This window comes from Dufourea novaeangliae, unplaced genomic scaffold (assembly GCF_001272555.1).
Source record: "Dufourea novaeangliae isolate 0120121106 unplaced genomic scaffold, ASM127255v1 scaffold248, whole genome shotgun sequence".
Classification (NCBI taxonomy): domain Eukaryota; kingdom Metazoa; phylum Arthropoda; class Insecta; order Hymenoptera; family Halictidae; genus Dufourea; species Dufourea novaeangliae.
In genome coordinates, this window is record NW_015374156.1 from 3,324,729 (window position 1) to 3,336,978 (window position 12,250).

Consider the following 12,250-nt stretch of genomic DNA (forward strand, 5'->3'; position numbering starts at 1 on the left):
TGCTTCGTTTCTACGACCGTCTTAGGAATGCTTTATTTAGGCATAAATACGTTCCTCTTCGTCCTATGCGAGTTCCGGTGCTTAAAGAGAATCGCTTCGTATGACCGACTAATATCGAGAATTTCAAATACGACATGAGAGAGGGTATCGGTTGGGCGCGCGTGGTTCGCGGTATCTCTTCAACGTTAACAGCGTTTCGATCCTTGTTTCCCGAAACGAACGGAGAGACGCCCCATGCAGCAACCAGCGATTCCAAACAATATGTTTTTTTTTGTTTGTTGCTTCTTTAAATACAATTCGAACGTGTGTAACATTTCCTTCGAAAGACGAATACCTTCCGTTTATAGTTAGTGATTCTTTTATTCTCATCTTTTCTATCCGTTCGTCAGCCGTGAACAAACTGACGATCGTTTAAATCAGACGGCCGGGATATTAATCGGTGGCTGTCGAAGCTGGTAGCCGATCGATACGCTTTCTCCGAGTCGCTTAATAATCGAAGACTACCGAAAATCGAAAGCTACAGAGATCGTGGGACTCGAAGGCCGAGTGCGACCAATACAGCATCTTCTCGGAGGCTTTCGTAATGACGCTTGTTACCTCGGCCAATGTTTCGACCACTCACTTGTTTTGGTTCGACTGCTGATCTATCAACGGGGTCAGACCGACGGGCGAAGCGTTATTTAAATTTGCGACCGTCGGCCCTTTGCGTGCTAATTTTGACCTGAAAACGGTAGAGCAAGTAAGATAGACAATACCTTGTACTATACATAAACGATGGACTTGAACATTCAAAAGATATTTTTATCCCAGCGTTCGAAGATGCTTGAACTCTTTAACTTACATCAGAATAAAATGAAACTTCTAGTTTATTAGTAACAGTTTAGAATTAATGTATATACCTGATCTGACCAGCGAGAAGAGGATTAATAGCATATAACCAGTCGTAGACTTCTTTGTCCCCTAAGGTTTGCAGTAAGTAACCTCGATGTTTCGTAACAACGCTGAAAGAAATTAATAATGGATACGTCATGCCAAAACCTTCTTAATATGTAATAAATATTATCATTTTTCACAGAAAATTGTAATTCACAAATGGCACACTAATAAGCATATCTCTAGTAAATGACGTTTTACCTAAAAGTATTTGGTACTTTCACCATAGCTAATTGATCTTCAGAGTATTCGACTTGAGCAGTAGCTAAATTGATGAGAGCCCTCTCCACAGGATCTTTTTCTTCCCGGAATATTAAAACATACGGTCGTCGTACAGCCTGCACATAATTTCAGCAAAATTAAATCCATGTTACCTAGATAATCTAGAAATTAGATTTCAATATCGACATTTCTCATCTATCTATTAAATACGCAGACATTGTCGAAATGTACAGTTCAGTCAAGACGCACGTACCACCCAGCGTTTCTTCCAACCATGAGTCTTGTGCTCGAGTACATTTAGGTAACCTTTCCGCGCAATAACCGGACTAATACGTATTTCTTCAACTTCCGGCACGTACAGCACCAAATTCTCCTTCGACGGGGAGGACGACCCTAAAGGCGCCGGGGCGACAGAACATATTTGGTTGGTGGACTCGCTTGCCAATATACTCTCTTGCAGTTCTTGTAGTCTAGCCCTCTCCGGTGAACTCAACCTAAGGATGCACGACTTAGACCTGCCCCATACTATTATACCAGCAGCCTGCAAGTAACACTCCAGCATCACCCTGATCGTGTGTCCAATCGTGCTGGGGCGGTTGTCATTGACTCGATCACCTCGAGTCATCGTCAAGTAGACAGTAAGCAGTTCATAGAAGCAAACTGCGTTAAAAGCGCGACTTTCACTCAGCGAAGCTACCGGAACAATATCGCATGATTAAATTTGACCAATTCGTAAAGCAAAAGTGACCTGGAATTTTTTTCTTATTTGTATCGATAAAAATCAAAGTTGTTGCAGCTTGCATGGAAAAAAAGTGAGCTGATTCTGATCGATTGACTGACAAAAATTTCGACGTTCAAATATAATCGAATTCTCGCTGTCTTCACTCTTTGATTTGTAATATATATCAAATGTCGATAGAAACGAAATGTTTCGAGTAGATAACTTGTTTTAAATTCAAAGCCGATTGGCTTAATTTCATGTTTTAAACGATTCCACGCGATACGAATGAAGAAAGAGAGTATCGGTTTCATTGAATCTCGAAAATAACATCTATTTTTTGCGACCAAGGTAATACGATGTGACGAAGCGTGGACAACCGCTACTAGCAGGAGCACTCAGGCATGCAGGGAGGGTTACCTGCTCTAAGAAATCACTAGTTCTCGCGTATACTGACTCTTGGGACGAGGACGATATCACCGAAGACATCATGGATGCCGACATATCAGCCATAGTGTCTTCGCCAGGTGAAACGTCTGAAAGTAGGATAGGTTCTTTGCTTGGGATTCGACCTTGAATTAGCTTTATGTATTTCATGGTTAATTCTTTTTCTCTTTCGGTCATCTCGCAATGCTCGTAAACGTCTTTACTCGTTGAACGTTTAAGTTTAACTGGACTAGCGTGTGGCTCGTTCGTTGCTTTCGCCATCATGTTGCAAACCTCCTGAACGAGCGAAGAATTATATTACGGGCACAGTATTAAAGAAAACTACACATATTGTGTCCATTGTACCAACAACGATTTTACCTTCTCGCTCTTCGTGAAATCGTGCGATATTTTGTTGCAGAACGGAACTTTGTCGATGCCAAGTTTTTCTCGTAATAATAACGTGTGTCTTACTCTCTCCACTTCCTCTAATCTGGTCAGTTTCTCGAGTTCCCATTGATGATCAAATATTAGACTGTCTCCTCGCGGTCTCCATCCATGAAGATTCTCTTCTCCTCTAACATACGTGGAGCTTGTGTCCAACACTCGTCGTTGTCGCCTTTGAACGCCTGGAAAATCATTGCGAAAAAGAAGTAGGCAAGAAACGAAAGAAAAATCAAACATCACACACCTAGTATGAAGTACCTATGAATGAAGTATCTATTACATTTTTGTGTAACTTTAAAGGGGGCAACTTAAAGTATGATTAAGGAAATAGCCGATCCTTGATGTCGTGACATAATAAAGTACCTTGTGATTTACACAATCCACAAAGTATACACGCGACTATTATGTTAATAAGAAGGAGAAGGATTGAGGGGGGTGGGCGACTATGCTAAGGGTAGACAAGACAAACCTGGGCTACCTGCTTCCGAAGAACGACGTAGCACCAATTCGTAGACACCACTCAGTCGATTAGCCTCCTGATTGCGATAGCTTCCACTGAACAAATGCTTCAGAGAACGTGGTCCTACTCTGGCATCTCTGCCGTAAATGATCATGCTCAAATCCTTAGTAATAATAGCCGGTCGTCCACAGTTCTCCAGCTGGAAAGAGTCGAAAATCAATACGAACGATTAAGATATTCCATTCCATCGAGAAGACGAACCACATGAAACATACTTCAAGGTATGCAGAGATGGTCATGAAGATTTGTTCCCCGTAAGCTGTGACTCTATTGAGCAAGGCCGAATTGTGGAGAGAGCTATCCCAAGCTGCCTCGAATCGGAACATGTATCGGTCGTCCCCGGGTACTTCCAAGTACTCGCCAGGGAAAAGACCCAACGAAAGCACAGACGAATCGTTGTCCTCTTCCTCCGGTTCCGGTGTGTTTCTGATACGGCCGACCACCAATTCCCTGACGTCCTTCCAACGCAATTCAAAGGCCGTTTCGTGAACAATGGTGATTCGAATGCGACGCTGAATTCCTTGATGAAGCAGGAAAAGCCCGCGACATGGTAAATCATCGCTGTGATCGACCACCGACGGCACGTATTCGCCGTTCGGCGCTAGTTCACAGATCTCGAACCAAACCAACACGTCGTATTTCGCGTGCACGTGCGACGTGCTGGGCGACGGCAACACACTCCCGAACTTCGGCGAGCGTACCGGTTGACTGATCGGTATAGATGGCGGTAACATCCTCTTCGGTGGCTGTCTTACGCTGTTAGGATGAATGCTAGAGTAAAGGTGTGCGCCACAATGCAGGCGATAAAAAAGAGAAAGGAAAGGAAAGAAAAGGAAACAGGGTTCATTTAATATTCGTAACAATTTTTAGCGTATAGAAAAAAAAATATATATATGAATAAAAACAGTTACCGAAAGTATTTAATGCTTACTATTCCAATTTGGCATCTTTGTGCAGAGGATGCTGTTGATAATGTCCGAATACCTCGAACACGATCGGCTGTGTCTTGAGGTACTCCAAGAATGATTTTGTTACCGTAACGGTAATCTAAACGATCAACGATTATGATTAGGCAAATGTGATTGAATGGTACTGTGCATAGCAGCATGTACGGATATTCTCTTCGGTTACGGTCTTCGGTACACGTTATTCAACTTACATTCTGTACATGATAAAATCCAGGTGGATTTCCTTTTCCCGTGTTCTTGACCGGTTCCGTTGAAAACGCTTCGTCGTGTCGGTGCAGAAAACTGCAAGTGGACAATTTTAGATACGTTAATTGCTATCGTACCCGATGCGTTCCCATACACCCGTTCTGTATATTAATACGTACTTGAATTGGCAGAAAATATCAGCGTATTCGGTAGAAATACCCATTGCCTGCAGCACGGTTACCCTGAAGGTAAACTCAGAGCCTGACTGCAAATGATCCGGTAGATCTTCTTCTTTCATGTCGCTGGAAACAGAACTGTCACCTCTGCCACTGTCGGCATCGCCGATATCTTCCTCATCTTTCACGTCCTTTTGCTCGTTGTGGCCCTCCACAACGCGTTCCTCGTGCAGGAGAATTTGTCGGTTCTTTTCGAGGGTTTGGGTCAGTAGAGTGTTACGTTTATTCTGTTTGTGTCCGCCGAACAGGTCGTCCTCGAAGGAAATTCTAGCTGACTGTCTAACGCCACTTGAGTACTCGCTGTTTTCCTCTTCTGGAACAAGGGTTCGTTAAGGAAATCCTACGCCGGAATATTTTCAAAGTGATACGAGAGCACCGTAACGACCAAAGAATAATTCCATTATAATGGTACTTTTATTTTTCGTATCATTCTGTCACGTAATGCTCTCTAAATATATTTCTTCGGTTCTTATTTTGAGAGTTAATGCGAAATTGTATAATCAGTTATATAATCGGTATTTCAACTGATTGTATCGATCGAAGAGTGAATGTAGACATAGAGGAGAATATATAGACACCGATTACGTACCAACAACAGCTTGCACAGCTACGCGTAAATAGCCTTTCACGTCGCCCTTTTCGTTGACTATTGCTACTTTATGTATCAGTGGCACGGGATACATGAGATTGCTCAAGTATACAAAGGACCTGTAATCATACAGAAGATTGTCAAAAAAGGTTAAAGAAGATCGGTAAATTTATGATTAAAATATTATTTTCAACTGTGTATAAATACTAGGCGAAGAATTTGAAATTGTGACTAAGGTTTCATTTTTCTAAGGAACTCGGTGAAACATTTTTCGCTTCGTAAATTAGAATTATTCTTGTAATAATTTTCAATTTCTTTCAATTTAATTATTCTTGAATTTACCTTCCAACCATTCGGAACCATGGAAAACGATCATAGAACGGATCGCCTCCGGTGATGGAGTCAATATTAAAATCTGGAGATGTAGGCGACAGTTCAGCTTCATTGTGGTACATTTCCCGCATCAGTTCGAGTCTTTGCCTGCGCAAACATCGAGAATGGCCATTATGTATTTTAAATCGTATAATATGTAAACTGTTGATCAAGACATAGTTATACATTGTCGAAAAGCACAGTGAGGAATACTCTGTACAAAACATTCACTTTTCCAAACCAAAACAAAAACATTGTGTGCGTGATACGTGTTTAGATATATACGTAAAATCCAATGGACATATTTAAAGAACATGTACACACAAATAAAGGGACAATATTTAGTCGTCAGTAAAACCTCGCTTACAAAGTTTATTTATATCGTACCTCTAACAGTATAAAACTTTGCTAGTGTTAGTTAATTGTCAAAGCATTTTCTCTGTCCCTGTATTTTCATAGAAAGATGGATACAAAACACTGTCGAAGAATATGTTATATAGTAGTGTACATAATAAAGCTGCTGGAGAACATAGTCTACGTGATCATTGTACTTGTTATTTTATCATAATCTGTGTGATTCTTTGGCAGGATGTAAGTAGCATGTGCACGATGAAGTCACGAAGCAAGAATGTGACAGAATTTCAGCCGCTAGGAGCGCACGTGTTCAGCGAGAGAAAGTTGTAACATATACAGGAATGAAACCCTTCAAGGACTGCCTAATTTCAATTTCTGCTTCGAATAATTCTATAAAGACTAAGGAAGAAATTCATATAAATTTATTGAGATATTATGAAAAATGATTCTCTATATTTTTATTTCTAACGTTCAACTGAGAAGGGTTAATTCCGTCCTGACATTGTTAAAGCCAAAGGCTGAAAACATTGTCTTGGTCATGCAAGAAGTCCTCCATCGATATCTCATTGAAATTCAGCAAAGCAATGTGTTTCTATGGAGGGAAGTTATTCTGAATCGATACAGTGTATACATACGCTGGGCCGGCAAAATTAAAGGAACGCTCATTTTCCGCCGAAAAAGTGCTGATATTTCAATTGTTATAACTTCGTAATAAGAAAATATATAACAATCATTGATGTGACAAGAATTGTCTAATAATATAATCTTAAATTGCAACCTCCAAGTGGTGTACCTTGAGTTATTCTAATACCAGCGGCACACTTTTCATTCAAAATTCAATAACACGGCGACAAAAAATCGTACATCAACTTTATAGAGGTCGTTGTAAAGGGGAACCTCCAATCTTCAAATTGGTGGTGAATTTAGTAGGTTCAAAAATTTTATAATACCTGTAGAATCGGTTGAATTTGAAAAATTTTCGCAACAAAAAAGCACCTCTGCTTTTCAGTCTGCCACATGATGCAGGGATCTCTATAGGAAAAACTAACTAAGGGTTACGAAAGTAGAAGCTTTGCGCTTTAAAATGAGCCCAGAATTATTGTTGTACGTTTTTTTGTTACGAAATTATAACATTTAGTTAAATACCAACAATTTTTCGGCGAAAGTTGATCGTTCCTTTAATTTTGTTGGTCAGTGTGTATATAGATATATTTAGACTGTGGAAAAACTGTGAGAAAATTGTATAAATTCCAGATTTGCGTTGATTGTAGTTCGAGGGATGGGCATGAAGTGTGTGGTGATAGAAAGGACAGAGCCTCGCGCGTCCGAGCACCAACCTCGAAGGCAAAAGATTTGCGAGCGAGAACTTCGGATAAGAGTAGACCGTAAGGCATTGGAAAATATCCTCTTTGGCCTCCGGGGTGCTGGGGCTCGAGTCCTCGTTGTACACGTGTCGCATCAGCTCCAAGCGCTGTCTATAAGTTAACACGTATTACTTGCGTGAGCATCTCTGTGCACTTTGTTCTTTTTTTTTTATCTAAGCACGATCTGTTCAAAAGCGCCAATTCTAGGGTCCTACTTTCTGCATTTTTATCGCGATCGATTCAATTACATGATAGGCTTTCAGGCACTTCAAGACGCCAGCTCTTTGACACATTAAACCAAAAGTTAAGTAATACAGTTACCAAACAAATGTTTTCGGACAAAATCCGTTTCCTGTATTATTTGAATTAAGGATACTACTGATGTTACATTAACTAATCAACACCTGTCCTGTGTAATTGTTTATTTTGTTGAATATACCGTTGATTTGGGGATGTCCACGCATCGAGAAACTATGGATGACGACGGTCCATTTGAGCCCTGTCTATGATTTTCTATTTTAAAACATTTGCTGAATTTCTACCTCGTACCATCCGAGAATGGATAAAATAAAGGTATAATATAATGTTTTCGTGAAATTCTTGGCTCAGATTACAATTTATGGTTGTGAATGAAACGCCCGAATACATTTGTCTAGCTGAATGCAAATAAAACTTATTTTATATTTTATGACACGTAGGTAGCTCCGTGTAACTTGTATGAAAGCTTGCGTCGGAATAATAGTAAACACTTCGGAGGGCAGAACTTCAATGTCACCATAACAACAAATACAACGAGAAATGTCTTTGTCTGAATTCATTTGTCCGGTACTGTATGTACGATCGAGGTTGTGACTTAAATATATTTTCTCCGTATGCAACTATTTTACGTGTACCGAGAAGATACAATACTAACGAATATCGATAAAATACTTTCCAATACAACATGTATCATGCTCCTGCGTAAATATGAGGATGAGAATATACTCTTGGTTAAACGAAAGAGATGAACATCTGAAGAAGTTTTAGCTGTTATAACGTGCCCCTTGAAAAAACCATCAGAGTACCAAGAAACAGTTCTGTCATATTTCGTTGCCTTTTAAATAAATTGATTTGCGATTGATTATATAACTCACCCTATGTATGTGAACATTAAATGAAGCACCATTACAGCATGGAGCATAGTATTTGACAACAAACCTGAGTTTATCGAGTGTCCAATAATGAGTGGCTCCATTCTTTGTATCCTGCACTTCCACAGCAACTATCGTACGAGGGAATGGTCTGTCTTCCTCTTCCTCTTCGTCCAGAACTGGCAGGAGATCCGACGGAAGCGGCGAGTAAAGCGTATCCGTGAGCAAAGTGAACTGGAATTGCACCTACAAAGACGTTTCATGTGCAGAAAAGGAGATATTACAAGAAATTTTTATATTCTAATTGAAACAAGTTTAAAATGAATGAAAAATTTAGAAATAAGTTATAAAATAACAAAAGATGGATTTATTCAATGGAATGATAAATAATGATGAAAGCTTTAATGGACTATGAAGCAATTAAATAAACTGATTTAACAAAATATTTACAATGTATTGAATGCAATAAGAAGTATGGAGAATGGAAGGATGAATCTGCCTGTGGTAATATATGATCTATTAATTCATTGAACATCAAAAAGGGGGTACCTATTAAGTCAGTTCACGAGATTGATTTTACAGAAAGTTGAAAAGTAATTTAATTAAAACATGTATCTCATAAGGTATAACGTTTTCCTGAACCATGAAAAATGTAAAAGAAGAACTATTTCATCGCGTAAAATTTCATGAAAGTTTCAAGATTTTGCTGAATTACCAATTGAAGAAATATTTGATCCGATTAAGTGCTCGTAAAGAAAGAAATGTTGCAATGTGTGATGGACGATGCAAATGTTAATGACTCGCAAATGAAGAAGAGTCATGGTCAGAATTTGACTGCCAGGGAATGAACCACGGATGTACCTTCTTTTTGAGTTCGACAGAAATAGCGTTAGCCTCTTTAAGGAATATCGCGTTGCCCCAGAGATCATCCCGAAGACTCGTGAATTGATGATACTTCCACTTGCGGAAGGCCCAAGCGGCCAGTTGGAACTCTCTCTCGGTCCAGTTGCTCTCTGCGTCAAACAAGGGGTTGACTGAAATGCAAGCCATTACCAGGCAAAACAGTCAGAAAAGCCAAGCATTTGGTGGATATTCGTTCCTTCGTTAAAAGGAGCCACTGCTTTCTGTTCACAATCAGATGATGCGCGGTACGTGTCGATAAATGAAACTTTAGGGACTTGTAGAAGAACATACGAAACGATTCGAAAGAATATTTTCAAATATCATAACCACATAATCGCATGCGTGCATCGGAGAAAGATAGAAAATTTACATACCACCATCTGATCGTGTGTCACACAGATCCATACAGTTGTCGAATTTGTAGTGGAGTAACGATACTACTTACATTCGTTTCAGCTAATCTATATAAATCCATTTTAAATCCTGTCTAAATTTACTCGATTATAGTATATAGGAAATTCAAAAGTATCCATTACAAATTCTGATACTTTTAACGAAGAGGTCGTACGATCTATAAAGACCGTAGCTTACTCACATGCAGAGCTGTGTAAAAAGATTATTGTTAAAACAATAGCAGCAGCTCTGCCCATGTGTATTTCACTAATTATAAAGGATTAAAGATGCAATTCATTGTACATAGCTATGTCGAATATTGTGAACACCAGGGAACATACGTAATGTCTACTCACCAAAGATATCCTCCTCAATGTTGTTGAAGTCTTCGGGAGTGTAACTGCTGTACATAGACATTGTCATACTTTGTTCCTCCACTTGTCTTTGCAGTGCGTCTATCCGAGCCTCGTAACTCTACGCATAATAGTATTCATATGTAAGTTTCTATGACCTCATATTAGTAATTCAGTAAAAAAGCATATCTCATTTCTATGTACCTTTCTTTGTTCCTCGAACAGCTGATCAGCTTCTTCCTTCTCTTTGCGGAATTGCTCTTCGAGTACTAACAGTCTCTTTTCCATTTCAACCTTGAGGTCAATCCCTTGCTTCTCCAACAGCTCAATCTGTGCGAAGTTCCAGTCAACGGTTTCTCCATTTCCAGGTGTTTCTGCAGGGGAGCTTTTCTCCCTTCGTTCACGAACTGCACATTAAGCAAAAAAAAAAAAAAGAAATACATATATCTCACGAATCGCAATCATAACATTATAATCGGACAACTAAACGATATCCTATACAGTGTGAGACACTTAAAACAAGCCATCTGAATATGTTGGTTGTTACTGGTGAATCTGGTGATAGACAAAAATATGTCAGACCAAACTTGCACGATATCGAGGAGCACATAATTTGATGTAAATGGTTTTTTATTTTATATTTCTATTTGCTCGAAACTTTTCTCTCGTCTTTCCATTTTAACAAACGAATTCACATCAAATTACGTGCTTCTGGATACCATGTAAGTTTTGTCTGTCACATTTGTTTCTATCACTAGTAACAGCTGAGGATATTCAGGTGGCCTGCTTTAGGTGCCTTGCCCTGTACATGGTGAAAAATCTACCTTGATCCGGATGGTTAAATCTGAACACGTGGTTCCTTCCTAAGATAACGCGGGATCCAGTCTTCAGAACAATCGGTTCAGCGATCTCCCGTCCATTCACGTAAATCAATGCCCCTTTCTTCGGAATCAGCGTGATGATGCTCTCGTGGTTCTCGAAGACGCAGTGCTCGCTCAATATGTGCGGGCCGCAGAGTTGAATGTCCTGCGGTATGTTAGCCTCCGCGCTGCCAATACGCGTGAATCCATCCTTGATGTAGTAAATCAGACACTCGGACATCAGAGGGTCCTCGTTCAGGTTCACCAAGTGGGGAGTTTTCTTCGGCGAGAAGACGCCGACCGTGACGCCATCTTCCTTCACCGCGACACCCATTTCGGCGAACACCGCCTCCCGTTGGAGACGAATCAATTCGGTGCGCTTCAATTTCTCTTCCCACGTCTCATTCAATTCTGGAATCACACGAACAAAAACGTGACTGTGTGTGGTTTCGGTACTTCTGGTAGCTTACTGGCCAACTATCGATTCTTTTTTCGGTGTCCTCGGTAGCCTGAAGTTAACTTATAGCACTTTCCACATCTTTTAATATTATTCCAATACTGCAATTAAGTAAGGTTTAATTTCTAATTTTTAACTACAAAAAAAATCAATGTAATCTGTTGGATTGGAAGTAGTTAGGAGTTTCCTTAGTTTCAATTACACGACCAACGCTTCCCAGACTACTCCCAGATAACACATGATACTTGAAGACGCCCATTTTACAGCTATTTTAGGTCTAAGGTGTCTTTAAGCCGTTCTCAAGGCGTCATTGAGCGTCAGGTGCTATCTAGGCTGGAAGTGACCTAATGTTACCAACTCATATAATCTCACCGGCGATTAGTTTTTCTGAGGCCTGTAACTGATCAACCGCTTCCTCAGCGATGGTCGACGTGGTGTGAGACGGGATCCTCGATCGGCTCTCCTTGACATCGTCCTCGCGTTTATTCGCTCTGACGATTTCGTCCCCTGTGGGCCAAACAAGGCAAAATGAAGCACAACCGACCGGAAGGGATCCAAGAGAGAAAACCCAAAAAAAAAAGTTCAGATCGACGAGTCAGCCAGGGATGTAACACGCGTTTCGAAAAAAAACATCGAAAGCCATAACTAAAGCAGTGGCGTAAGTGAAAAAGAAAGTTTCTTTTTTCCAAGGTATCATCTCGTGGTCTGTGTTCCAACGTAAAACCAAATGACGAAAAAACGAAACTACACACACGAACGGTTGTTCCGACATATTGCCACGTCTCGTTCAAAAATCGATAAATCTTCGTCCCTTTTCTT

General features: G+C 40.1%; 1 protein-coding gene across 10 annotated transcripts in view; it reads right to left on the reverse strand.

Moving 5' to 3' along the window:
• Nucleotides 1-357: 357 nt before the first annotated feature.
• Nucleotides 358-12,250, reverse strand: part of LOC107191990 (kinesin-like protein unc-104) — a 36,859-nt gene continuing 24,966 nt past the window's right edge. For 3 of the 10 annotated variants that reach the window (XM_015581150.1, XM_015581147.1, XM_015581148.1), the window contains 20 exons: nt 11,804-11,938; nt 10,939-11,385; nt 10,319-10,521; nt 10,118-10,235; nt 9,327-9,499; nt 8,533-8,711; nt 7,309-7,446; nt 5,588-5,725; nt 5,246-5,364; nt 4,600-4,969; nt 4,426-4,516; nt 4,198-4,313; nt 3,482-4,037; nt 3,225-3,405; nt 2,681-2,928; nt 2,331-2,596; nt 1,409-1,649; nt 1,135-1,271; nt 900-1,001; nt 358-721 (listed from right to left, as the gene is read on the reverse strand). In XM_015581150.1, the coding sequence (XP_015436636.1) occupies nt 619-721; nt 900-1,001; nt 1,135-1,271; nt 1,409-1,649; nt 2,331-2,596; nt 2,681-2,928; nt 3,225-3,405; nt 3,482-4,037; nt 4,198-4,313; nt 4,426-4,516; nt 4,600-4,969; nt 5,246-5,364; nt 5,588-5,725; nt 7,309-7,446; nt 8,533-8,711; nt 9,327-9,499; nt 10,118-10,235; nt 10,319-10,521; nt 10,939-11,385; nt 11,804-11,938 (4,061 nt within the window). In that variant the 3' untranslated portion in view covers nt 358-618. The remainder of the gene's footprint in view (nt 722-899; nt 1,002-1,134; nt 1,272-1,408; nt 1,650-2,330; nt 2,597-2,680; nt 2,929-3,224; nt 3,406-3,481; nt 4,038-4,197; nt 4,314-4,425; nt 4,517-4,599; nt 4,970-5,245; nt 5,365-5,587; nt 5,726-7,308; nt 7,447-8,532; nt 8,712-9,326; nt 9,500-10,117; nt 10,236-10,318; nt 10,522-10,938; nt 11,386-11,803; nt 11,939-12,250) is intronic. The other 7 variants (XM_015581154.1, XM_015581153.1, XM_015581152.1 and 4 more) reach the window with 6 other exon arrangements.